The 27872-nt window shown below is 36.1% G+C and overlaps 1 protein-coding gene and 1 long non-coding RNA gene across 2 annotated transcripts in view; both read left to right on the top strand.

Annotated features, from left to right (window-relative positions):
• Positions 1-7061, top strand: part of LOC144956712 (isatin hydrolase-like) — a 33428-nt gene extending 26367 nt beyond the window's left edge. Inside the window, exons 5-6 of the mRNA XM_078887388.1 lie at positions 2010-2137; positions 6261-7061. Of these exons, the coding sequence (XP_078743514.1) occupies positions 2010-2137; positions 6261-6582 (450 nt within the window). The 3' untranslated portion in view covers positions 6583-7061. The remainder of the gene's footprint in view (positions 1-2009; positions 2138-6260) is intronic.
• LOC144956713 (uncharacterized) overlaps positions 1-26888 on the top strand; it is a 224672-nt gene extending 197784 nt beyond the window's left edge. Inside the window, exon 2 of the long non-coding RNA XR_013642003.1 lies at positions 26503-26888. This is a non-coding gene — a long non-coding RNA (uncharacterized LOC144956713). The remainder of the gene's footprint in view (positions 1-26502) is intronic.
• Positions 26889-27872: the final 984 nt, after the last annotated feature.

Here is a 27872-nt window from a genome sequence, read left to right as displayed (position 1 = left end):
ATAAAAAATGTTTTGATGAAATAAATGGAGCTTATTCTGAAATACATTCACTAATTTTTCACACAAAACCAGTCACAGAGACAGTAATAGAAAGTCTTAATAGCAAGATAGAGAAATATATGACAATATACCGTTATTACTTTTCTCAAAATGTACTTCCAAAACACCACATATTGGAAACCCATTGCATACCTTTTATGAAGAAATATACTTTTGGTCTAGGTCTTTTAGGAGAACAAGGAGGTGAATTGTTACATTCAACAATTTCAAAAATTGAAAAGAGAACACAATCAATGAGAACAGAATCATCTAAATTAAAAACAATAATAAAAAGTAACCTCCTGCAGGTTTCTCCTGATATCATGTCACATGTGCCCTCCCCCCCCCCCCCCCCAAAAAAAAAAAAAAAAAAAGAAAGTTAGAGAGAAATGAAAATTTGATGAATCAAACAAAATAATACTTAAACATCTTAAAATATTTGACATATTACGTTGTTAAACTTCCTCTAAAAATAGAGCTGTTATTTGTATATTTTGAGTTATATGTTGCTTTCTCAATCCCCTCCCCTTTTTTTCTCTTTTTCTCTATCCCTTTCTCCCTCCAACTATCCTCCGTTCAATAGCTACATCCTCCACCACAAATATTTTTGTTCTTTCTCATACCTAAACAGATCCATACACATACCAACACACACTAGCAACTCCCTATCTCTAACACAAACACACACACACACACACACACACACATACACAAATATAAACACACACATGCATTGACACGCAAATTACTCAATACGCAAATTACTTAATATCTAATTTATAAATGGGTTTGGACGTATTAATAGACTCTACTAGTTTTCACAATGACTTTTAAAATAAAATGAATTCAATTTTTTGTAAACACAGAGAAAGAGCTGGGTATCTGCTTTTTAAAGAAAGTGAATATATAATATTAAAGTATGTTTGATGGCATTCTAACTATATTCTGTAATCTGGAGTTGTAATACAAGAGAGATTGCATATTGAATCCTCAAGGATGTCGAATGTTGAATGGGAGGGTTCAAATATCAGACGGAATAGTAAAATAACCAAATTTCCGGCACATGTGAAATTTTGTGAGTAATTAGAAATAGTCTTTGACTTTTAATTAGTGAATTTTTTTTTCACTTTGGTCGTTTAAATTTTTAGATAATTAAGAGTTTATTATGCATGTTTGAGTGAATTTTTTTTCAAAAATACTCTGAAAGTTAATGCTTAGTGTGAAAATTATATACATCTTATTATTAATAAAATTATATCAGAATAAAAATCATCTTCTCCTTTTTCTAAGTAATCACTTTGTATTTATAAATAACATTTTTAAAATAGTTAAAAACAGGTTTAAAAACCATAACAAAGGTTGATAATTTCAATAGCCACAAAGGGCTCTGACTGAATACCAGAAATCGGTGAAGCGTGACAGTATGCATTGTGAGAGCAGGGGTAAAGCGGGCTGAACTAAAAGATCGCTTTTGGAACACTGTGATATATATATATATATATATATATATATATATATATATATATATATATATATATATATATATATATATATATATATATATATTCTTGTAAGAATGATACATGAAAAAAAAGAGAACACAAAAAATCCCAAAAAATCAGCACTGATGCACCGTTTCATACACACTTGTTCAGAACTTTTTCCTCAATATAAGAATTTTAAAACTCATATTAGATATCTATAGATGAATAGGCTTAAAATTAAATTTTTACTTTCGTGCTTTGAGATACTGGATAACAAAAGTGTGATTTAAAAAAAACTGGTTCCAATCTCATCAGTAGTGTATAAAATACCTCTTCTAGAGGACTGAATACATACTTTATGAAATTGGATTCAATAGTATGATGTTACGTCGCCCAGCAACGGCAGCCATCGTAGTTCTAAACAAAGAAAATTTGTACTTTTTATTCTTCATGCTGGCTAGAACTTTTTAATTGTTTTATCTATAGGTTAAAGCCTGGGAAGCGGAGAATGGAAATATTCCACAAAAAGCTGCAGTCGTCATTAATTTCAACTGGTCCCATCGATTCAGCAACATTTCTGAGTACTTCAATACGGAAGACATTGACGACGCAATGTAAGTATGGAAGGAATAAAACAAACAGATGTTAACTCACTAAATCCTAGAGATTTTTGCTACTTTTTAAAATTAGAAAACATTATTAAAATAAGAATATACATTGATAGTTTTATTCAACTACATGTAATTAACGTGTAAAAACTAAAAAAAAAATTTTTGATACTACGCCTATAATTTGTCTCAGAAATAAATAGGATTAATAGGCATGGGGTAAGAGTAACCCGGGTAAACTACGGATATAGTCGGTGTTAGGGTTGAGTGAGTTAAGTCTCTCCTTACCGGCCATTTTCCGGATTTTCCTCAAAACTTCACATCCAACCGATACAAAAATAGATTTATTTCACTCAAACACAAAATTTGTTAGTTCTTGCTATACATACTTTTTTTTTTTTTTTTTTTTTTTGCTAAGCGAGCTCTTCAACAGTGTTAATATACTATACAGGCCTCGAAGTGGGCCGGGAAAACCGGGAAAAGCCGGGAACTTTATTTTGAAATTTCCCGACCGGGAAAAGCCGGGAAAATCGGTGAAAATTGTCTGGGGCCGGGAAAAAGCCGTGAGAAAAATTTAGGTGAACAACAACCCAACATGTATTCTTCCGCGTAATCATTACCCAACCTGCGAACGATCGGCTTAGAGCATGGCAGCAGCCTCTTATGGTTTCCTCACACTACTAGGCCCTATGTTATGACGATCGACCCAATCAGCAAAGTCCGGTCCGCATTCGTAGAGTACACAGACTATTACCATGTTTCCTGTGCATGACGTAATTATAGTGGTTTCGAGTCATCGCTGAAACACTGGAAGACGGCAATGGGATAGTTACGTCAGTTGTTGAATAAATTATCCAGGCACGGTTGATAAGTAAAAAAAGCAAATTATGTTGTAGTTACATTTGAAACAAACAAGGTATATCACTGATCTCGTCTCATTGAGATATAAAGAATGATATAAAAATCAAGAAAATCGGCCGATAAATAAAAAAGTTGCTAAAAAAATCGAAAATAAACAAAAGGAATTTTTAAAATCGAATTTATTCGTAAAACAGTTGGTTTTCAACCGATTTTTCTGAAACAAGGACCAATGTTCTTCTTTTTTCAAGCCGATTTCAACAATGTGACTTTCAAATTCCTCAGAATTATATTTTTTACTTTTATTTTTTAGCTTTTAGGCCTTCTCAAAAAGGTGCCACTTGCACAACAATAGCGTAATACATCGACGGCGAGAAGCGTCTTTGTTTCGACCAGCCGGTTCGGTTAGATAGCCTGTGATTGGTCGAAAGACTTAAAGACGCTTGATTCACTCAGTCGACTCATCATTGTCGACAAGACAAGAGTGCTAGAAACACACATCCCTCCCCTCATCTTAGTAGTGTGTGTGTGTGAGTGTGTGTTTTTTTTTTTTTTTTGTTTTTTTTTTTTTGTGTTTTTGACTTGGTCATGAATGCGATTGTTAGCTAAGCTAAGAAAGACGGTCGACGTCCTTAGGCTACTTTAATTAATTTTAGTGACTTGTTATTCAATTATTTGGAGATGGCAGATTAAGGTCGTTTACTCATTGTAATTTGTACTAAGTTTGTTTTGTCTGTCTCTAGATTCACTAGCTTTATTTCATTCATGTGCAATTCAATAAGTAGGCCACAAGTCTTTGGACGCTACTTTCTCTCTCATAGTAATATTCAAATGTCTTTTTCTCTCTATTGATTTCTCTTCTCTTTGTCTCTTTTCTCCCCATTTCTCTCTCTCTCTCTTTTTTTTAAATATTTTTTTTGCATGTTGTAGGAGGCCTAGACTTCACAGGAATACGTCCAAGTATTAATAGCCAGAGTCAATATATTTCTTTCTCTCAGTCTCAGCCACTCTCTTTTTCACTCACATCTCTCTCTCTCTCTCTCTCTCTCTCTCTCTCTCTCTCTCTCTCTCTCTCTCTCTCTCTCTCTCTCTCTTTTTTTTTTTTTTTTTCCTTTTTTTTCCCCACGGATGGTGTAGGCTTAGTAGATACTGGATGGCTTGTTATAGTAATATGTACTACGAGTCAATAATTTCCCCCTCTTTTCTGATTCTCTCTCTCTCTCTCTCTCTCTCTCTCTCTCTCTCTCTTTCTTTCTCTCTCTCTCTTTCTCTCTCTCTCTTTCTCTCTCTCTCTCTCTCTCTCTCTCTCTCTCTCTATATATATATATATATATATATATATATATATATATATATATATATGTGTGTGTATATATATATATATATATATATATATATATATATATATATATATATATATATATATATATATATATATAGGTAGTGGTAACTGGTCTAGAATTGATGAATATACTTGAAAATTACTACCTTAAAATTTTCCCTAAAGCCTGGAAAAAAAACAGGAAAAAACCGGGAAAAAGCAGGGAAAAATATTTTCCTGAATCACTTCTAGGCCTGACTATAGCAAACATTTTTGTTCAAATATTATGATGTACAAAAGAAATTAGAATGACAAAAACATTGGCTGCATCGTAACAAATATGATGATTTTCCTATAGGTGGTACCTGGCAAGGAGAGGGTTAATCTTCTCTGCGGCTATTTGGTGTAGTGGTTTGACACTCGCCTTCGGGATTGGAAGATAAGATAAGATAAGATAAGATAAGATAAGATGTACTTTATTGAACCTGAATGGAAATTATCAAGGTTAACAACAAGAAATAAAGTGAGTAGGAAAGTGCCAGAAGAATTAAAAATTTTCGGCGGCGATTAGGGCTCGAACCCGCGACCTATCTGGTACGACAACTCCACATGGCTGGGGTGAGCTTGGCTCTACCGTATGAGCTATCCACGATCCCAAAAAAAAGATCGCTTTTAACCCTAGCCTTTATTCGAGCCTTCTCTCCCTGACTGCTTGGGTGTCACGGGTTCAACACATACAAACATTTTTTGTTATAACATCTCTTGTGACCAATGAGATATCGAACTCTTTCCAAAGAAAACTATTTTCTGATCCTTGTTGGCATTCGTATCTTGTCTGAAGTAAGAATGGTTTTTAGGTCTCCAAAAAGTTGTTTTTGTTTGGGGTTTTTTTCTATTATATTCTGGTTTGGACCTCGAGATAAACTGAGCCCTAAAATAAAACTTGCTCTAGGCTATTTCTATCCTCTTGTATAGGGAATGAGATTAGCGGAAGAGTAGCGTCCCTTGATTGGACGTCACCCATAATCTGTGACGTCACCGGTGGAAAAGTTATTAGAGAGAGAACGTCATGTTGGTTGTGCGCATGCGTCTCTCGTCCTCGCGAAAACCTACTGGAGTGTAAGTACCTGGCTGTAACAGCGCTGTCTCTTTCGGATAAACAGAAATTAATATCGACTAATAGGCGTCATGTCTCGGCCTACAGGTTTTATGTTGCTGTTGGCTCGGGACCTGTGTAAAGCGCCTTGATCATGTTTAATGCTTATTGCTTTATATGAATACTCTATTCCCATTTTTTTTTCTTTTTTTTTTTTACTTTGATGAGTACATTTAAGTTGAAATACTATCTTTACCGCGTGTATCATTATTGTAATCTTTAATCAATAGATGTATGGCATTACTATAAATGTTAAGGGCATTCAAGGGATTTTATACTATTTTGCCCGATACCATATGTTATGTTATGTGTAAGCAAAACCAAAATAATATTTTGATATTCCACCAGAAAATAAAAATTACTTGTTATTCTTTGGACACTAGTCTGTTGTAAAGTGATTTTCTGCCAGATCTAGCAGACCCAGCTACCCATTTACTGGAGATCGATCCAAATCCTTTTATCCCTTCCCTTACCACCTATAAGAAAATCGTCACATTCGTTACGATGCAACCAACAATTTATTTTCTTATTCTGATTTCAGTAGTTATAGCTATAAAAACTGAACATTGTGCTGCAGAGCTCATTTTTCAGAACAAAATATAGAATATACTCGTTACTATACTGTTTGAAAAATCGACTTTTGTGTTGGGTGAGTATGAAATTTCGGGTAAAATTCTGAAAATAGCTGGTAAGGAGAGAGTTAACTGTGAAGCGAGTATTCTATCAATTGAGCTATCGGGACCGCTAGGACATGTTAGTGTTTAATTATATATCTTTTTTTTTTAAATCTCCAGGAAATACCGATTTCCTGTTGTCAGCGCTGAGGCCATCGACTACTTAGTAGATGAACGGGACATCAATATTTTGGCAGTGGACACCATGGGCCCCGACCTGATGACCAGTAACTTCCCAACACACGTGAAAATGCTCGGCAACAGCAAGATGATCACCGAGAACATCAAAGACCCAGGCCGCCTTCCCGCCAAGGGATTCCGATTCTACTCGACCCCGTCAAATTCGTCGGGGGGACTGGAGTTCAAGTCCGTGCCTTCGCAGTCGTTGATGAAAACCCAGAACCCTGCGGCAGTCGCCAGTTGGGCTGTTCTTATTTTGTAGCAATGTTTACAGTCTTTGTTTCTCTCTTTTCATGCTTGTTTACACACTTTTAGATATTAAGTAGGCAAGGTGATATGGTATCATCATCATCATCATCATCATCATCATCATCATCATCACTTTATTTCCTAGTTTGAATAAGTAACGATTATTATATTGTTTTAACTTTATTATTATTATTATTATTATTATTATTATTCTTATTATTATTATTGTTATTATTATTATTATTATTATTATTATTATTATTATTATTATTATTATTATTATTATTATTATTATTATTATTATTATTACGAAGTGATTATTCGTACTACCACTACAAATAGCGCTTTTCACTATTTGTACTCCCAGACAGTGCTGGGATTACCCGCCCAAATCATTACCCGGGTATTACCCGGGTAGTGGTAGGATTACCCGGGTACCGCGGGTACCCGTGGCAGGAGTGACTTTTTGACCAAAAAAAATGTTTTTGTGAAAGGGGGGGGGGGGGGGGGGGGGGGGGCTTTTTTATTCTTAAAATTTTTTAATGTTTTTATTCTTTAATTTTTTTTATTCATTTATTATTTATTATTTATTACAACAAATGAAACGAAAGTAAGAAACAAGGATAATTAATTACAATGAAACCAAAATAAATAAATAAATAAATTTTAAAAATACCTGAGATTCCTTTTAAAAGATAAGAACTAATATAGTCTTAATCTGTTGATTCCAAAATTGAATCAAATGTGTGTTAACAAATAAAACAAAAAAATCAATGTAATTGAAAAATAAAAGAGGGAAATCTTTTGAAAAAAGGTCATGTGAATGTAAATATGTAAGATCAAAATTGTATTACATCCAATTATCACTCAGTTCGGTTTCCATTTGTTGAAGCGGGTACCCGCTACCCGCCCCTTTTACTCGAGTACCCGGTTTAACTTTTTACCCGCGAGTACCCGCGGGTACCCGGATACCCGCCCAGCACTACTCCAGAACTCTTATGTGTTTAAAGTTGCAAACCGGGGTCCCGTTAGCTCAGTTGGTAGAGCACTCGCTTCACAAGCAAAGGGACCGAGATCGATCCGGGTACAGTGGAGATTTTAGCGGATGGTTGGATGGGAGCATCACCCTTGAATCATATACCTATGATGTTCGCATGGGTGTACGATCCGATAGTGATGTCGTTTCTTCTTCTCTTTACTAGCCTATCCTGCTTCTTTGGTTTGTGATTGTATTTTTGACAGGGGATTTTTTTCTTCTGTAAATCTTCTGCCTGTTTGTTCTTGGTTATTTATAATTTAGCTTATGATATCTTTAGGTTATGATTTTGATTTACATTTGTACTATTTTTGTTAGATTGCTTGTTTTTTTGTTTCAGCGGTCTCTCATATAACCTCAATTGTGTTGGAAGAGACCTAAAGCAACAAACAAAAAAAAGTTGCAAACCACCGCTCCTTTCCCTATTTGTACTCCCAGCATTTATTATTATTATTATTATTATTATTATATTATTATTATTATTATTATTATTATTATTATTATTATTATTATTATTATTATTATTATTATTATTATTATTATAATTATCATTGACAGGGGCAAGTCTGTTAGCGTCCAGGTACTCATTTTACACCCGTGTACTGTGAGAGAATGTGATTAAAGAGACATTTTCAAGGGCTCAACATTGCGCCTCTCAGAACCTTCCGATTCGAAGGCGAGAGTCATACCACTAAACCATATATTATAGCTTCACAAACAAACTCTACAGCTCAATCAATTTCAAATGTAAATTAATCCAATGAAATGTCTTTTGTCAAATTACAAAAGACTTACTAATTAGGGAATAGAACTGTCGGACACATACGACATCGACACGTTTCAGCTAAGTCTCGGGATTAAATGTGTTTGGAAATTGGATGGAATTCCTAACGTTCGTGCACAGAATTTCCATAAAATAGAAGAATATAATATCGCCTTGTACTAAATGTTTAATGTTGCCGTTGGACACGGACCCCTTGCAAAGCACTTTTAGCACGTTTAGTGGATATTGCTCTATATGAAAGCTCTATTTAAAAAAAAAAAATTAATTGATTATTTATCTGTGCCTTGGTGTTCATATTTGTACATGACAGGAGAGAGAGACTAAAAAAAAGATGGATGAATGATAAGTAGAGCTGTATCGTTCTAAATGTGTTTTAGTTTGTAATAAATTAGTCAGTAGTCATCTGTAATAAACGTATAGTTGTCGCTAAACTTGATTTCCTTTGAGTTATTTATTTGTCTCTTTTATCATAGTCATTGCGTGAGTCAGGGCTCACTATCTTTTCCCCTTCTCCTTCACTGCATAGGCCCTGGTCTGGAGGGAAACCTATATCTACTATCATTCTTCTAGTCTTACTCTAACCATTCTTTATTTTGAACGTTTAGACTATATTATATTTCCTCTACTTATCCTGGGTTACAAGCCGAAATATCCATAGTGGGCAGGGAGGTACTCACTGCGTCTTCTATTCCCCTATATTATATCTGTTTTCCAACTTGCTTTCTGTCTTTGTCTTATGGAATAAGATTACTTGGTTTTGTCCTGGTCCTGGCCAGATGCCCTGGCTGAGAGGGAAACAGTCAAACGTATAGTTATTGTTTTGGGGGATGATATTTTCTTCCTTGTAACTCATCTCTCTGTTATGCACTGGATTGTTTGTTTGTTTGTTTTTAAGGGTTTTACGGCGCTTGCAACACATTTAGGTTATATCAGCGCCAGTAAAAAGGAAGAAAATGGGATAGTAAAAAGTTCTAGAATTACAATTAAAGCACCCAAGAAAAAGTAAGACAAAGGGGAACTGGGAACAAATAGGGATCAGATGTAGATTCCAAGAGCATACCACCAATGTACTTAGTTTGAAATCACCTACAAGTCTCATCCAGACACAAGCACAAAATCCAACAAAGAGGAACACACTCAAATGCTTACATTATACATTCAAAATAAAAATAATAATACATAACAGAGAGATGATTTACAAGGAAAAAAATATCATCTCCCAAAACCATAACTATGCATTTGACTGTTTCCCTCCCAGCCAGGACTCCGACCAGGGCCAGGAAAAAACCAAGTAATCTCATTCCAAGACAAAGGCAGAAAGCATGTTGGAAAACAGATATAAGGGTATAGAAGACACAGTATGTACCTCCCTGCCCACTATGGGAGGTCAGGATCCCCACCCGCACTGGTTTGTGTTTTCTTTATGTTGTATATGATTTGTAAAACATTTGGGTACATTCGTCTTCGTGGGGACCTGTGGCTTGTGGCTGGATGAGATTTTTAGTCGATCTCAAACTAAGTACACTGATAGTGAGCTCTTGGAATCTACGTCTGCTCCCTATTTGAACCCATTCCCCTTTGTCTGCCTTATTCTTGGATGCTTTAATTGTAATTCTAGAACTTTTTACTATCCCATTTTCTTCCTTTTTACTGGCGCTGATATGACCTTAATGTGTTGCAAGCGCCGTAAAACCCTTAAAAACAAAAACATACTCTTAGTGGGGATCTGTGCTTGTGTCTGGATGAGATTTTTAATCTCCCATGTGGGCAGGGAGGTAATACTGTGTCTTCTATCAACCTGTGTCTGTTTTCCAACATGCTTACTGTCTTTGTCTTGGAATGAGATTACTTGGTTTTGTTCTAGCTCGTCATGAATATAGAAGGGTGATAATATCATTTCTGCTAGGACCAGATTGAATATTGGCAAATCACTCTCCAATACCAAAATCAAATATCAACAAAGATCAAACGAGAAACAGCCCGACATGGGGAAAAAGCCTTCTTGCTTGTTTCTCTGAGTGACATATATCTCGATATAAATGTTGTGGTTACCACTCTGTCGTTCCATGTCCATAAGGACGGTCTCCTAAACCGCTATAAAATGTTTTGGTGGACAATCTGTTTCAAACAAGACACCTGTTGTATCATAAGCCTCGTCCTGCCTGTAACATATATTGAAATATATTGGAATTGTTCGGCTGTGTTTAATTCTGTTAGGGTTCTTTCTAGCAGTGCGCATCTTGTGTTGTGCATGTTTTGCATGTGAGTGTGAATGTTGACTGCGTGAACTATTAAAACGTTTTGTTACTCAAAAACATCGTAAGACGTTTTTGTGTTAGTGTTAGGTTAACTACTGAAATAACTCCGTCCTGGATGGTTGTAATATGTATTTGTTGTCAATTTTCCATATGATTGATAATAATTACATTGAAATAACGTAGTCTAACCCAGAGTCGTTACACTGTCCTTTATCCAAATTAGGACGACCTCCCGAAGAACTTGGATGTCTGCATTTCAAGGGGCATTAGATTTGGAAGTCTACATCTTCCAACGGGTTTGGAATACCGATTATACCAATCAAAATCAAGACAAGCAGTGGTGAGAAACAAAAATGATAGTCTGTGGAGATTTTTCTTTGACAGTTAATTAATCAACTAACAATTCACAAATAGCTTATAACGTTAACAGAAGATCTCAGGCATACATTGGATGAAGGCTTCGGGTTTTCTAAAATTACACATTGCCAACGCTTATACACAGATTTTTAAGACCAAAATCGAAGAAACGACCTGCTTTCTGTACACGCAAAGATGCTTTGTCCAAGCGTGACTACCTTTTGGCATCAATTCGGCTCCTCAATAGTTTCAATAAACAATGGATCAACTGACTAGAGTATTTTACGTGTCATTGTCCAATTTGTTATGACCAAAAGCGCAGGAACGACCTCCTTTCTGTACATGCAAAGATGCTTTGTCCACCGAGCAAGACTACCTTTTGGCATCAATTCGGCTCCTCAATAGTTTCAATAAACAATGGATCAACTGACTCAGAGTAGTTTACGTGTCATTGTCCATTTTGACGACACCTTCGTGAGTGGCATTGACTCAATCAATCATTTACATTGTCTGATAAGTTATTTTATCGATTCATAGTGAGAGACTTCGTTGTAATATTCAGAGATGCTCCTTCGTCAAATTTCTTTCCCAGTAATTGGGTCAAATTCTGTCAAAAGAAGGCATTGCAAATGACACAAATTTGATTCAATAACCAAAATGACTCTAGACCTCCAAGGTAACGAGACTAAGATCGTTCTTAGGACAAGAACAATTTTATTCATAATAATTGCCAAATCTCTCATTTGTCTTAGGGCCGTTTTATCAGATAACAAAGAAAAGATTAAAATGGAGATGGACAGATGAGGAACAAACTGTTTTTACTACATGTGAAGAAATGGAATAGCTAAAAGATTTAGATATCACTACAGCACTAAAACAATTAGATGTTTTGTTTTTGGTTTTAAGTGTTTTACGGCGCTTGCAACACATTTAGGTCAGTAAAAAGGGAGAATATGGGATAGTAAAAAGTTCTAGAATTACAATTAAAGCACCCAAGAAAAGGTAAGACAAAGGGGAATGGTACAAATAGGGAATTGGTGTAGATTCCAAGAGCACATTATCAGTGTACTCAGTTTGAGATCACCTAAAAGTCTCATCCAGACACAAGCACAGGTCCCCACTAAGGGGAATACACTCAAATGTTACAAATTTTAATCATATATGATACATAAACAAAACATAATACAGTGCATAACAGAGAGATGATTTACAAGGAAAAAAATATCATCTCCCAAAATTAACTATACATTTGACTGTTTCCCTCCCAGCCAGGGTATCCGGCCAGGGCCAGGACATCCGGCCAGGGCCAGGACAAAACCAAGTAATCTCATTTCAAGACAAAGACAGAAAGCATGTTGGAAAACAGACATAGGGAGATAGAAGACACAGTATGTACCTCCCAGCCCACTATGGGAGGCCAGGAACCCCACCGAGAGAGAGAGAGAGAGAGAGAGAGAGAGAGAGAGAGAGAGAGAGAGAGAGAGAATTGTGGAAAAAATAAAGAAATTAAATACTAAGCAAAGCAATGTATGAGATTAACAAAAGTATATATTTATTTTCATACAATGTGCATAGCTCTATCGATATTCTTTTCAACAAGTTTTTAAGTATTAAAAATATACAAACAATGCACTCTTTACAAATTGAAGACCTCAATACTAAAAGTACTTGAGTCAAATTCTCATGATCTATCAGCTAATCAGTGATAAACTTAAAGCATGATCACCCCACAGGCGTCATGTCACGACCTACGTGTTTCGTGTTGCTATTTGTCAGGGACCCCATGTAAAGCGCTTTGAGCATGTTTAGTGGATATTGCGCTATATAAAAGCTAAAGCTCAAAAGGTCAGAAAGACCTCAGTACTTGAGTACTTGAGTCAAATTGTCATGATTTATCAGCTTGTCAGTGATAAACTTAAAGCATGATCACCACAGTTTATTCACCAATTATATTTATGATAGACATAACCAACAACCCCTACCTCAATACTACCATTTTATTTTTGTGTACACTCTGTATAGCAGAATCTAAACTTAATGATCTATGGGGGCAGCGTGGCTTAGCGGTACGGTCTTTGCTTCGTACCCAAAAGATACCGAGTTCGATCACCCAGGGCTGCGCTGTGTGGTCTTGAGTAAGTCACTTCGCCCTAGCTCAATTTGTGGCGTTGCACTGCGGCTGACGCCTGGGTTATTTCAGTCTTCCCTTGGAATAGACCCTTGAGACAAATTTCCCCTATGGGATGAATTAAGGGAATTTTTTTTTTGTAATTTCTTTATTTATTTTTTCAAAATTAAATTCCAGTGACATAAGTACTTTTAGCACAAGGTTCTTCAATCACAACGTATAAGAGGTATTTAACGCTTTCTCCATTTTAGGATTTTTGTCATAACATAGTATACATCCAATCATACAATTTCCAATAACATTAATATTACTCAACTCATGTATAGATACCTCTTTATTTACTTAATAAATCTCTATATAGACATGCTGCCAGGTATGTTTCGATCTTATATTATATTCTCAAAGACAACTAAAAATATGGAGGAGGAAAATAACTCTAAATCTCCACTGTCTTTGTGCGAACAATTCCATTTAGATTTAATAATTATATAGTACGTATCACATTTGATCACAGATGAGCTTTTAAGAGGATTGATAAAGATATAAATCACATCATGAGGTAATTTATTTTTCGAGGGTCTGGAGCAAAATTAAGAAATAATAAATTAATAAATTATAAAATATGATAATAATAATAATGATGATGAGGATGATAATGATGATTATAATAATGATACTACTTACTACTACTACTACTACTACTACTACTACTACTACTACTACTACTACTACTACTACTACTACTACTACTACTACTACTACTAATAATAATAATAATAATAATAATGATGATGATGATGATGATGATGATGACGACGACGAAGACGACAACGACTACCATGATGATGATAATTTTTTTTTTTTTGTTTGTTTGTTGCTTTAGGTCTCTTCCAACACAATTGAGGTTATATGAGAGACCGCTGAAACAAAAAAACAAGCAATCTAACAAAAATAGTACAAATGTAAATCAAAATCATAACCTAAAGATACCATAAGCTAAATTATAAATAACCAAGAACAAACAGGCAGAAGATTTACAGAAAAAAAAAATATCCCCTGTCAAAAATACAATCACAAACCAAAGAAGCAGGATAGGCTAGTAAAGAGAAGAAGAAACGACATCACTATCGGATCGTACACCCATGCGAACATCATAGGTATATGATTCAAGGGTGATGCTCCCATCCAACCACCCGCATGACGATGATGATGATGATGATGATGATGATGATGATGATGATGATGATGATGATGATGGTAATGATGATGATGATGATGATGATGGTAATGATGATAATGGTGACTTTATAAATAATTCTGATAATAATATCACCATAATGAATAACAATAGTTATGAAACAAAACACGCAATAAATAGTTAGGTGCAAACAATTCATACTCATAATTTTGTTTTTAAATCAACATAAAATTCACAATCAGCGTTTGAAACATTCACCAATTTGAAAGGAAAATGTAATAACTTTCATGATTAATTGATTTATCAGCATAACGGATAAATGGGCTATCCCGCGTCCCGTATAAAAGGTTTTTCCAAGAGTAACTTGGAAGTCATTTCATTTTTTTATACCTAAATATATCTCATATATTTAAAGATCATTTTTGTTTATGATTCTAGGAATATACGATACACAAAAACAAAGGAATAAATTTAAATATTATGTAGAGGAATAAAATAAGGCAAGATTTTTTTATATATATATGGGCACATTCAAAAGTATATTTTAAAAAAAAATGTTCTTTAAAAAAAGAGTGTAAATAGTGAATAAAAAAAGAATTTGCTGGACTTAATCAATGTAAATTATAATCTCAAAACTCTCATTTGGCCCCATTTTCACATTTATAACATGAAACGATCTCGTAATACATATATATAGACAAACACATTTCTTTCCTTAAACCACAAGGAAAAGGATAGGATGCATCGTCAGATGAAATAGTTATGGCACAAGATAATTTATCGACAAAACACAGGACTCATCACTAACATGATTGTCTTGGCAGTGAAAGAGACGAGGACGAGAAGGAGGAGGAGGAGGAGGAGGAGGAGGAGGAAGAGGAGAAAGGAGTAGGAAGAGGAGGAAGAGGAGGAGGAGGAGAGAGAAGAAGAAGAAGAAGAAGAAGAAGAAGAAGAAGAAGAAGAAGAAGAAGAAGAAGAAGAAGAAGAAGAAGAAGAAGAAAGAAGAAGAAGAAGAAGAAGAAGAAGAAGAAGAAGAAGAAGAAGAAGAAGAAGAAGATAATAAGTTTAGTTCATATATACCAATTGACTAAAATGACTCTAAACATGATAAAATTCTTTAATTTTTCAATGCTGTATTTTGAGATTTGATTAAATTGACATGCTTTGATTAAGAAGAAATAATTAGTTGTTACTTTAACAGAAAAAAAACTCAAATTTAAAGAATCTGATGCCCTTGACATTTCAATTGATATCAGGTCAAATTTGCAGGTCGAATTACAAAATCATGAGTTTGATTTAACATTGTTGTTTGAACTATATGTTGCGTCGGTGTGAGAGTATTTCCATTACAACAATGAGCCCATAACATTTTGGGTTGTCAGTATAGACGTTACAATTTGTTGTCATGATTAAATGATTTAGTGTCCAAGACTTATTCAAACAACATCTTGTCATAAGCTACACATCTTTGTATGTATTTTTCTCTGCATTATAGGTCTAAATCAATTTAGAGGTAAGTTTAAAGATGGCACCTCCCATGTGAAACATAATGTGTGTCACAGAGTCATATTGAATGCAAACAAAGACACCAACACAGACCACTCATTTGATAATACACACCCATCCACTCCATCATGCAAACACAAATACACACACACACACGTACACCACTAAAATCATTTTGTAGTCCATTTCATAAGACAAATACTTGTTTTTTGTTTTTTTAAACTCATTTTCCAGATCATATATTATATATTGCCATAATTATATAGAAGACTCAGATTATTCCCATAGCCAAAAGGGAGATAATAATTTAAATGTGAATTTTCATATACCGTGAACGGTTATTGCCCCTTCCATCACATATCGTCCAAGTGTCGGCTTTTGTACCTGATGTATTCTGAAGGATTTTAGACGCATGTCATAGAATAATACACATCTTTGACTTTTCCTTGTCACGCATGTCATAGAATAATACACATCTTTGACTTTTCCTTGTCAGTCTGATCAGATTTCTTTGAGGATTTTTTCACTGGCTTCTTTGCTTCTATCATCTTTTCTACCATTCTCTGTAAGGATTGGAAAAGGTAATTATATAAGCTAAAAAAAATAATAAAGAGAAAATAAGACATGTGCGGTCATTAGCTTATTTAACGTGCGGCTATGTGGTTTAGTGGTATGACACTCAATTTCGGATCGGAAGGTCCTGGGTTCGAGCCTCACTCAGCACATGGTTGAGTTCTTAGAGAAGGCTCTTTACTCACATTCTCTGACTGTACTTAGGTGTAAAATGAGTACCTGGCCGTTAACAGCGTTGTCTCTTTCCGAAAATAAAAAAAATGAAAATTTCACTTATAAGGCGTCATTGTCCCTTCCTAAATATTAAATGTTGCTGTTCGCCAGGGACATCTTTGAGCACGTTTAGAGGATAAAGCGCTATATAAAAGCTCAATTTTATTATTTTTTAAATGTTTTTTTAACAGGAAATTTCACTTGAAAGGATGACATCAATGAAACTAATAGCAAGGTTATGACCAGGCTATGACCTTTGACTTGTCAAAATGCTTCAAGCCTAAGACTTCAAAGAAATGTCAGTTTTGATACAGTTCGAAAAGTGAGGGTCATTAAAATATTTACAAAAAAAAAAAAACAAAAAAACAAAAAACAAAAAAACCATAACAAGGGAAACAAACAACTTGTTTTGTCACAAAAGATAGAAAAGTCTAAGTGAATTGATCACTACCATATCTTACCTCAAACATTCCGTAGATACCCACTCCAGTGAGACAACTGATTTCAAAATGTTCTAGATCTAGCTTCTTAACTAATCCTTTAATGTCTTCATTAGTTACTTTCCATCTTTCCACCCTGTCAGCCCTTGTACCTACCACAACCTGAAAATATATCAAATACCAATCAATCAATTCACCAATCAATTAATCAATAAATCAATCAAACAATCAACCAAGCAACCAAACTAACAATTAACAATTCAAGTGTCAGGTCTGTTCCCGACATAGAAAATCATTTCTTTCCTTTTGATGGTTCCTCTGTAATCTCGTGAGGCTGTGCATAGTAAGTTATTTACATGGATGCAGTTCTACTATTGCTTTATAACATAAGTCCTAGGTTATTCAATCAACATACAGTGCTTACACCTCAGAAAATCACATCAGTTATCGCATGTTTTTATTAAAACCAGTCAAATGGATCTTTCAATTGTTCTATTTTTCTATTTTTACTCCAACTCCCCCCCCTCCCCCCCCCCTAAATAAATAGAACCCAGTAATTTTTTCCTATGTAATCAATCAATAACTGTGATCTGACGACCCATAGCCAATTTAAGCACTTGCCAACAACCTATAGCAATCAGTCTCTCAGATTCTGAGTATCGTTAACAATTTTAACACCGGCAATTGTAAAAAATTAATAGTGTCGTCAAGTGTTGCGATACAATTTCTTCATAAGTGTATTGCTCAATCCAATAAATTTAAGGGAAGTAAAAAAGGGATTCAAAAGCTTGAGCAACAACAAAGCCCCAGGAAAAGATAATTTGGACCACCGTTACTCGAAGAACATATAGCAGACATATTTAATATTACATTTGGAGAACACAAGCCCCTCAACATAAACACAGGGTCATTAATTTCTATACAGAAACCAGGAAAGACCAAAGGACCCCAAAAGAACCCAAGACCAATAACCCTCCTGAACACCATTCGAAAACACTCTCCATTAATCATTCTTAACAGGATGCGACCACACATAGAAAGGTATTTATCACACAGCCAAAGTGGATTTCATCAAGAAAGAAGCACCGCTGATGTTGTGTGGAGGCATAAATAGCTGGCGATGAAAACACTGAGAAAATTAATATCATCATCACCGGGATAGACATGTCAGCAGCCTTTGACAGGATAGATCGCTATGCCCTGCTATATATATATATATAGTCAGTATGGATGTATTTATGATTATGTCCGCTTTACACCAAGCGGACATAACAAACACAAAGGCAGACCCACAACAAGCATATACACTACAATAAATAAAGACCTCAAGTGCCTGGATGACATACAAGAACTGAGGTGCGAAAAGGATTTACATAGAACACCTGAGATCCATCGCAGCAGATCATCAGTGGAAAGAACTCGCCCAACGAATCAGAGAAGCTGCCAAAGCGTCCCAGTCAGAATATTAGGAGGTGATCGGCAATATCAATAAGTCAAGTAAGACAAGTGTCAAAATATTGTGATAAATACTCACTAACTTTGGGACTGACCTTTTTGTCTGTTTTGCATGAACTAAAGGTAGCTATCGAATGAAGGAATGTGTACCAGGCCTATTTGTTGAATGGAAATAATTGGTTAAGGGAATGGAACTGGCTAAATGGCAGGTACTATTCTGATTGGTTAATGCTTAGTAATGCTCAAAACATCAATAATTATTCCTGTCATCGGCCGTCTGAGAATGACATGCAGCCTGTGATAAATTATTAATGAATCTCACATGTGAGCAGCACAATGTTGAGTCCTTAGATAGAAAAAGTTTTTCAGAGCCATGACAACATGGAGTCAAAGTCTATCCTGTTTTCTATATCATGAAACAGACAATAGTTATTTTGAATAGACTGTTAGTCTATGGCAAAGTACTTTCTGCCAGATCTTATAGAACCAGCTACCCTATGTCTGCTGGGTGGACAGGGGGGGGGGGGAATAGAACAAAAATCTCGACTGCGGACAGGATTGATCTCGGTCCCTTTGCACGAGAAGCAAGTGCTCTACCAACTGAGCTATCGGGACCCCTCAGTTCTTGGATAAGGTTCTTTATTAACATTCTCTCATCACATTTAATTTGAAATTACAAGCATGTTTAAAAATATTTCTTTTTGTTAAATAGTAGGATAATATAATATTCCATAGTGACTGAACTTTATTCAGTACTCACTATTGAAACATCTTTAGGAGCGTATTGCTGAATCTTATGGACCCATTGTTCAACATTGTCAAAACTGGCCTTATTTGTCCGGTCATATAAAACACATATGCCTTGAGAATCTTGAAAGTATAAAACCTGGAATCTCGCGTGTGCAGGAGTATCCCATATCTGATAGAATTGAAAAGAATGTAAACATTTATTAGAAACAAATAAACAAGTTTTAAAAAAAAATTTTATGGGTATCTAATAATCATGAGTCATGAAAAAGACCAGACTGCCTCATACAGAACTAAGATGGTCCCCACTGGGAAAGTGAGAGAGGCAGACCATTGGGAACCTGGAGGAGGATAGTTGAAGGAAAGAGACTGGAAATACTTTAATTGAGCTAAGCTGGCTGACCCCGGACAGAGATGCCTGGAGGAATTTTGTCATATTTAGATCTCATTATATAATTTCAAAGAATGAAGATAATAATCATCTAAATTTTATTTGAAATTCTATATTGATAATAAAGATCTGACAAGGTGTATAGTTCTCATTTTCAATTATAAACAAATATAAATATCTATATTAAATTACAATAGTATGCAAATTAGTTGTACAACAATCACGGAAGGGGGTGTCACTTATGTACACCACGGAAGGGGGTGTCACTTACAGTATACCATGGAAGGGGGTGTCACTTACAGTACATCATGGAAGGGGGTGTCACTTACAGTACACCATGGAAGGGGGTGTCACTTACAGTATACCATGGAAGGGGGTGTCACTTCTTCTTCTTCTTCTTCTTCTTCTTCTTCGTCTTGTGGAAACCTCCAATATTGTCGAGGATCACTCCACAGTTTGTAGTGTTTTACATTTTAAACTTGCTAAAACTCTGCACATAATACAAATTATAAAAAAAAAAAAAAAAAAAAAAAAAAAAAAAAAAAAAAAAAAAAAACCACATAGATTAAAAAGTCACGTTGTGAACTCTAGCAATCGCGTGAAGGTATGTTGGCAACCGTTTTCAGCCACTTCAGCTGGGAGGCTATTCCATAGTCGGGCAGTGAAAGGGAAAAACGAATACATGTGGGCGTCTGTTTTTGATGTTGGGATGGTTACTCTTGCTGTGTGTCCCCTCGTATTTCTTGTGCCGATATCTTTGATGTCGTTTGGAAGTTTAAGGCACGAATTTTTGTGGAACAATTTAAGTTTATCTATCTTTCTTCTCTTTTCCAGAGGTTCAAGGCCAATCCGTTGTGATAATTCAGACGCACTTGAGAAAGGATCGAATGTGTTTGTGATGCGTCTTGCTGTTTTTCTTTGGATGTTTTCTAAGGTGTCGATGTTTTTCTTTGTATATGGGTCCCAAATTGAGCTGCCATACTCCAAAATTGGTCTAACAATAGTTTTAAAAGCAAGGGTTTGAGTTGTGATTGGGCATCTTTTTAAATTGCGGGTGATGTAAGCGCTTGTTTGATTTGCCTTTGAAGCCAGGTGACATATGTGGTCATTCCATTTGAGGTTTTTAGCAAACTCAATGCCAAGGTATTTTGCTGTCTTTACATGTTCCAGGTTTTGACCATGAAGTTGGTATTCAAATGTAATAGGTGCTTTCTTATTTGAGATGGGTAGAACATTGCACTTTGATACGTTAAATTCCATTTGATTTATTGTTTCCCATTCTTGTAATTTAGCTAGATCGTCATTTAGTGTTTTGCAGTCGTCTGTTGTTCTTATCTGATTATATAATGCTGTGTCGTCAGCAAAGAGGCGCACTTTTGACCTTATACCTCGTGGAAGATCATTTATGTACACTAAAAATAGGACGGGCCCAAGGACTGAGCTCTGAGGTACGCCGATGTCACCATCCCGATAGTGGAAGTCTCGCCGTCGACAAGAACTTGTTGGGTGCGATTGTCCAGAAAAGTTGCAATCCATTGTAAGGTTTTGTTCCTGATACCAACGTCATACAATTTCTGGATTAACCGATGGTGAGGAACCTTGTCGAAGGCCTTGGCAAAGTCCAGTAATACTAGATCAATTTGACCACCTTTATCAATAGCAGCTGACAGATCATGTGTTAATGATAGAAGTTGAGTTTGACATGAGTGGTGCTTCCTAAATCCGTGCTGTTCATCACAAAAAATACTGTTAGTTTCGAGATATTCAGTTATTGAGGATCTCACTATATGCTCCAACAGTTTGCAGCAAATGCAAGTTAATGAAATTGGACGGTAGTTTTGAGCCCTGCTTCTATCACCATTCTTGTAGATGGGTTGGACAAGAGCGTGCTTCCAAACAATTGGTATGTCTCCCGTTTCAAGAGAGAGTTTGAACAAGTGTGTGAGGGCAGGTGCAAATTTGTTACTCAATATCTTTAAGAGACGGGATGGTATTTTGTCTGGGCCACATGCTTTCTTTGGATCTAGAGTGGCGAGGAGTTTGGAAATGCCCTCTACTGTCACATTGATTTCGGCCATAGTGTTGGAATCGTTTTCTTCGCCTTGTAGTTGTTGAGTGGTAATTTTGGTATGAGCTTTTGAAGCAAAAACAGAGCAGAATTGGTTATTAAGTATGTCTGCTTTTTCCTTTGCATCAGAGTATAATACACGATCATGCTCAAGGGGCGCTATACCAACCGAATCGCACCTCCTACTTTTTATAAATTTCCAGAGCTTTTTGTTTGAGACTTCACTGACAAGTTCCTTAACATGATTATGATAGGCCTTTCTACTCTCTTTTTGTGTTTCTTTTTTCAGTCGGGCGTAATTGTACCAGTCTTACTTACTGTTGGACTTTCTCGCTCTGCTCCATGCCTTTTGTTTCCGTCTAGATAATCGTTTGACGGTGGTGTTTATCCATGGTTGGTGAAATTTCCTTGAGCTTTTCTTCGTTGGTACATGTTTGGTCATCATTTTGTTTAGGTGGTCGTTGATGGCAGTCCAAACATCCTCAGTGCTTTCTAGATGTTGTTTAATTATGTTTTCACTAAAAAGACGTGTTTCTGTCCGCATTTCGGCGATATTTGCCTTTTTCCAAATAGTAATAGGGTGTGATTTTTTTGTGATTTTGTTTGCTTTGATAGTGCTTTCCGTGATGAGGATGTCATGGTCACTAATGCCTGGAATGGTTGTACACTTGACAATTAAATTTGGTCAATTTGTGATAAATAAGTCGAGGATATTTGTACCCCTTGTTGGATTTTTGTTTATTTGACTAAGGCCAAAATCTTTCAATTTGTTAATAAATGCTTGGTTTATAAATGAAGGATATTGGTAACTGATTATTTTTTCTTGTTCCCAATTGATATCAGGTAGGTTCAGGTCTCCGCTTAACCGGAGTACATTTTCGGGTCTAGGCTATCAATACAGCGTGTTATCTCAGTCATTTGTTCCATAGTTGAGTTTGAAGGTGTTCTATACATAGCACCCACAGTGAGTAGGCCTTGTTCTGTTTGTTTTGATATTTACGATCACCGATTCTGATTTTGTTTGAATGTCAAGCTTTATTACTGAGAGGTTCGTTGTTGTTGCAACCAGCACCCCACCATACCTATATTCTCGGTCTTTCCTGAACACGTTGAAATATGTCTCTGGTGGAAATATTTCACTGTCCTTTATTTCGGAATGTAGCCATGTTTCAGTACCTATGATTATGTCTGGTTTTATGTCTGATATCAATTTCCAAAATTCCGGTAGTTTTGGAATTATACTTTGAAAGTTTATGGTCATAATTCTAAACATGTTTCTCGGTTCACCATTACGGTCACTGTTAGTTTGCCTGTTGGCTATATTAAGCGTGTTATGATTTGAGTTGATTTGGTGATTGATTCTTTTTATTTTATTTGGCCTCATATTGACCCTTCTTCCACCCTTTGTTGTTATTGTCTTATTTTCACAAGCCACGTTCTCATTATGTTTACTTAAGTCATGCATCTCATCAAAATGATCAGGTGTTGTCATTATGTTTTGTTGATATGTTAATGTGTCGTTTACTATTGGCATGTTGTTGTGAGTGTCGTTGAGTGGTATGTTGATCAGAGACCTTGGGCACCGTTGTGTGTTATGTACTTTGAGTGCTCTATTAGTATGAAAGGGCGGTGGTCTGTGACCTATTTGAATATTTATTTTTCTTCGTTTCCGCACACCACCACGACTTGGTCGTAGCCGCTGGCTATTACTGCTATTATTGTTACTGTGATACCAAGACGATTCTGTGTCATTCCAATAAATGTTGTCGTAATAAGGATAAAAATAGATATGGCACATCGTGACTAAAAATCGTAACGTAAGTGTAAACAATAAATGGCTAGTACAATAGCGACTTCAAACAATGGGATCTACACCACTAAAATGTTAATTTATCTAAAAATCCTCTTATGAATTTCCGAGAAATATATATCACAATGTAGAATAAAACTTTATTAAAACGACTGTATAAAAATATTCCAGACTTTTGTTTTAGAAATCAATAAAAATCACACAATTCGGGAGAGAAATAACAACACGGCTGCCGATTAGGCGAACTACACACACAGTACACCATGGAAGGGGGTGTCACTTACAGTACACCACGGAAGGGGGTGTCACTTACAGTACACCACGGAAGGGGGTGTCACTTACAGTACACCACGGAAGGGGGTGTCACTTACAGTACACCATGGAAGGGGGTGTCACTTACAGTACACCACGGAAGGGGGTGTCACTTACAGTACACCACGGAAGGGGGTGTCACTTACAGTACACCACGGAAGGGGGTGTCACTTACAGTATACCATGGAAGGGGGTTACACTTACAGTACACCACGGAAGGGGTGTCACTTACAGTACACCACGGAAGGGGGTGTCACTTAAAGGGGGTGTCACTTACAGTACACCACGGAAGGGGGTGTCACTTACAGTACACCACGGAAGGCAGTGTCACTTACAGTACACCACGGAAGGGGGTGTCACTTACAGTACACCACGGAAGGGGGTGTCACTTACAGTACACCACGGAAGGGGGTGTCACTTTCAGTACACCACGGAAGGGGGTGTCACTTACAATACACCACGGAAAGGGGTGTCACTTACAGTACACCACGGAAGGGGGTGTCACAGTACACCACGGAAGGGGGTGTCACTTACAGTACACCACGGAAGGGGGTGTCACTTACAGTACACCACGGAAGGGGGTGTCACTTATAGTACACCAAGGAAGGGGATGTCACTTACAGTACACCACGGAAGGGGGTGTCACTTACAGTACACCACGGAAGGGGGTGTCACTTACAGTACACCACGGAAGGGGGTGTCACTTACAGTACACCACGGAAGGGGGTGTCACTTACAGTACACCACGGAAGGCGGTGTCACTTACAGTACACCACGGAAGGGGGTGTTACTTACAGTACACCACGGAAGGGGGTGTCACTTACAGTACACCACGGAAGGGGGTGTCACTTTCAGTACACCACGGAAGGGGGTGTCACTTACAGTACACCACGGAAAGGGGTGTCACTAACAGTACACCACGGAAGGGGGTGTCACTTACAGTACACCACGGAAGGGGGTGTCACTTACAGTACACCACGGAAGGAGGTGTCACTTACAGTACACCACGGAAGGGGGTGTCACTTACAGTACACCATGAAAGGGGGTGTCACTTACGCCACATCAAGGAAGGTTGTACAACAACTCTAATCCAAACAAGTCTCTAATCCAGAACCCCATAATCCAGAAGTCTCCATTATCCAGAAGTCTCCATTATCCAGGAGTCTCCATAATCCAGAAGTCTCCATAATCCAGAAGTCTCCATTATCCAGAAGTCTCCGTTTTCCAGACATGTCACTTGGGGATAGAGTTGTTTTTCTTTATTTGTACACCTTAATCCAAACATTCTTGCTTCTCGATCCGAAAACTTATTCTGAGAATAAGCCATTAAAATTTATAGGATTTATGACTGTAATCCGAACATCAAACTGACCAACACCTTCTGTCTGCCTACACAAGTTCAATGGAATTGACAAATGATTGAAGTATAAAGCACTTTGTAACATGCAATTTTAAGGTCAGGGAGGTAACATATCAGGCTATCCAGCCTAGTTATTTCCAGATAGTCACACTTCTTAAACCAATTTAGTGATGCCTTGTATTTGCAATAATTAAACTAACATGGCTGTTTGTTGTTTGTTTTTTTTAATCCCAAATTTTGCAAGCTAAAAACAGCAAAATTTGCACAAAATTTGCAAAAAGTTATGAAAGAGAAAGATATTTGTTTGTTTTGAAGGATTTTCTCTAATCTGCAAAATATGCTGGCAAAGAGATGTTTGGATTATGATGACGTAACTGTATATAATATTTGGGATAGGAAAAAAAAATATTGTAGACATTGCAATGCACGATGGATGGATTATTTGGGGTGGCTTGGTTCATCAGCAAGATTTTTGCCTGGTAACCCTAGAAGCACCTGGTTCAACAAGTCCCTGCCTCGTAATGTGGCCTTGCACAAGTCATCTTGCCTTAGCTCATGGGTCATTATTTTTATGGCAATATTATTATAAGACAGTCACTCATAAAATATAAACTTATAAACTCAAAGAAAAAATACCCCTTACTGGAATGGAAAATTTTAAACATCATTTAACTAAATAAATAAACTTTAGTGATGACATGGGATCAACATGGGTGATGCCTATTGGCGTTGAGCCCGAGCTCAATGAAAAGTCGAATGTTTCCACCTCTTATCATTGGTTAGATATAAAGCACGACCTGTTGGAGGCAGCCAAAACGTCCCAGTCCAATGACAGAGATGTGAGAGTCTAGCATGTCATGACATTGATTGACGGAAAACTAAAAAACAACAAATAAAAGTTCACATAGAGTTAGTACAATATCGCCATAGAGATGAAGTCTGTATCTCATCAAAATGCATTTCTCCCAGCAAGCTTTATGACTAAATCGATTGACTCAACATGAAAATCTTAATTTCACAAGATGCAAAATTGGTGTAAAATTGGACATATTTTTATCCAGAATTCAACATTGTTATAAGTAGGTACCACAAGCGAAAATTTCAAAATTGAGCTATCATAAAAAGAGTTAAACCACTGTAAAGTGCTTTGAAATTAATGAACAACACAAAAAGAATTATGAAAATCCGTCAACAAATAAATGAAATATGATAAAATGAATTTTATTGAACTTACAATTTTTTCCCACATATTCCGGTTACGCATTTTTGCCGACTTTATGACGCCATAAACAAAAAGTTGGTTATATAACATTTAAAATAAACATTTTTTGCATAAACATGCAATCATAAAACAAAATAAAAGCAGATATTAAGATGAAAAAACAATGATACTTAAATGAAACCATCCTCAAATATGACAGAAACAGCATCAAAATATAAAAAAATGGGAAATATAGGCCCAGGGACCCATATTTGGAGCCTCATAGATAAAAAAAATGAACATGTATACTACTCAAACTCAATATCTTTGCAAAAAAGTATATAAATTCTTAGCCTAATTTTTTTTGTTAATGTGGAGAAAATAGTAATTGCTCTATATTGAGCCGAAGGTCACTGCCAAGCTCAAAATTACGGCATGGAAAAAATGGTGTCAATATACTGAAAATACACAAAATCAAAATATTAACAAAAAAATAACTAATAAAGATAGGATGACATACTTTACATCAAATTACTCGTCATTCTTATCTCTATCCAATAGAAGCAAAAGCATCTCAACATATTATCAATGGCATCCAAAATTTTTTAAGGATTTTGGATAGAAATTCAATATTAGGCATAACTAAAAATATTAGATACCTTTAAAAATTCATAGAAAATCGTCAACAAAAGACATACAAACATAACTTATACCAAATGAATTAACTTCTCAAGCTCTTTCAGACAAAGCCATATACAATCAATTTAACATAGAATCTGTCCGGTAAATACCTTGCATCCAGAAACTGATTAAACCACAAAACAATGAATGTAATTGAGAGGAGGGAAAGAAAGAGAAAATAAACCACCTCTGCAGCTCTCAATCTGTTTTTAAAAAATAAAGCAAGCCCCAGGTCAGGTATAGTATGATGCAATAAAAACAAATAAAGCCCAATCAACTTGTTTGATGATAAACTAATAAACGAACCCCCCCCCCCCCCCCCCCCCCCCCCGACTAGGTCAGGGTTGCCAGATTATTTTTCAACAAAATGCCAGGGGAAGACTCAAAAAATGCCAAAACACTCCAAAAAAAAAAAGCCAAAGTCTGTTGACTCCCACCCCCACTAAGAAAACTAGTCACTTTTGATAGACAATTTACTATCATATCCTGGTGGCTTGCATGTTTTCTTTTCTTTTCTTTTTTTTTGAATTATACTAAATTTCCTGTTGGGGTATTTTTTACCTACTGACTACTAAGTGGAGTGCTAAACCACTACACCACGGTTGAGAAAAGGTGTCATTTGAAGTACAATATACAAGAAAAGAAAATGCCAAATGCCAAATGATTTTTCTAATGCCAAACGGTTTTCAAAAATGCCAGATTTTTGGAATCTGGCATTTAAAATGCCAAACTGGCAACCCTGGACTAGGTTCTTTTCACCAGCGGGTTTATTTTTTTCATTGTGC

The sequence above is a fragment of the Berghia stephanieae genome, chromosome 11, assembly GCF_034508935.2.
Source record: "Berghia stephanieae isolate SIO BIC M18660-M18661 chromosome 11, UCSD_Bste_1.3, whole genome shotgun sequence".
Lineage (NCBI taxonomy): Eukaryota > Metazoa > Mollusca > Gastropoda > Nudibranchia > Aeolidiidae > Berghia > Berghia stephanieae.
The sequence above is the reverse complement of the archived record's forward strand: the minus strand, read 5'-3'. Positions and strand labels throughout refer to the sequence as shown.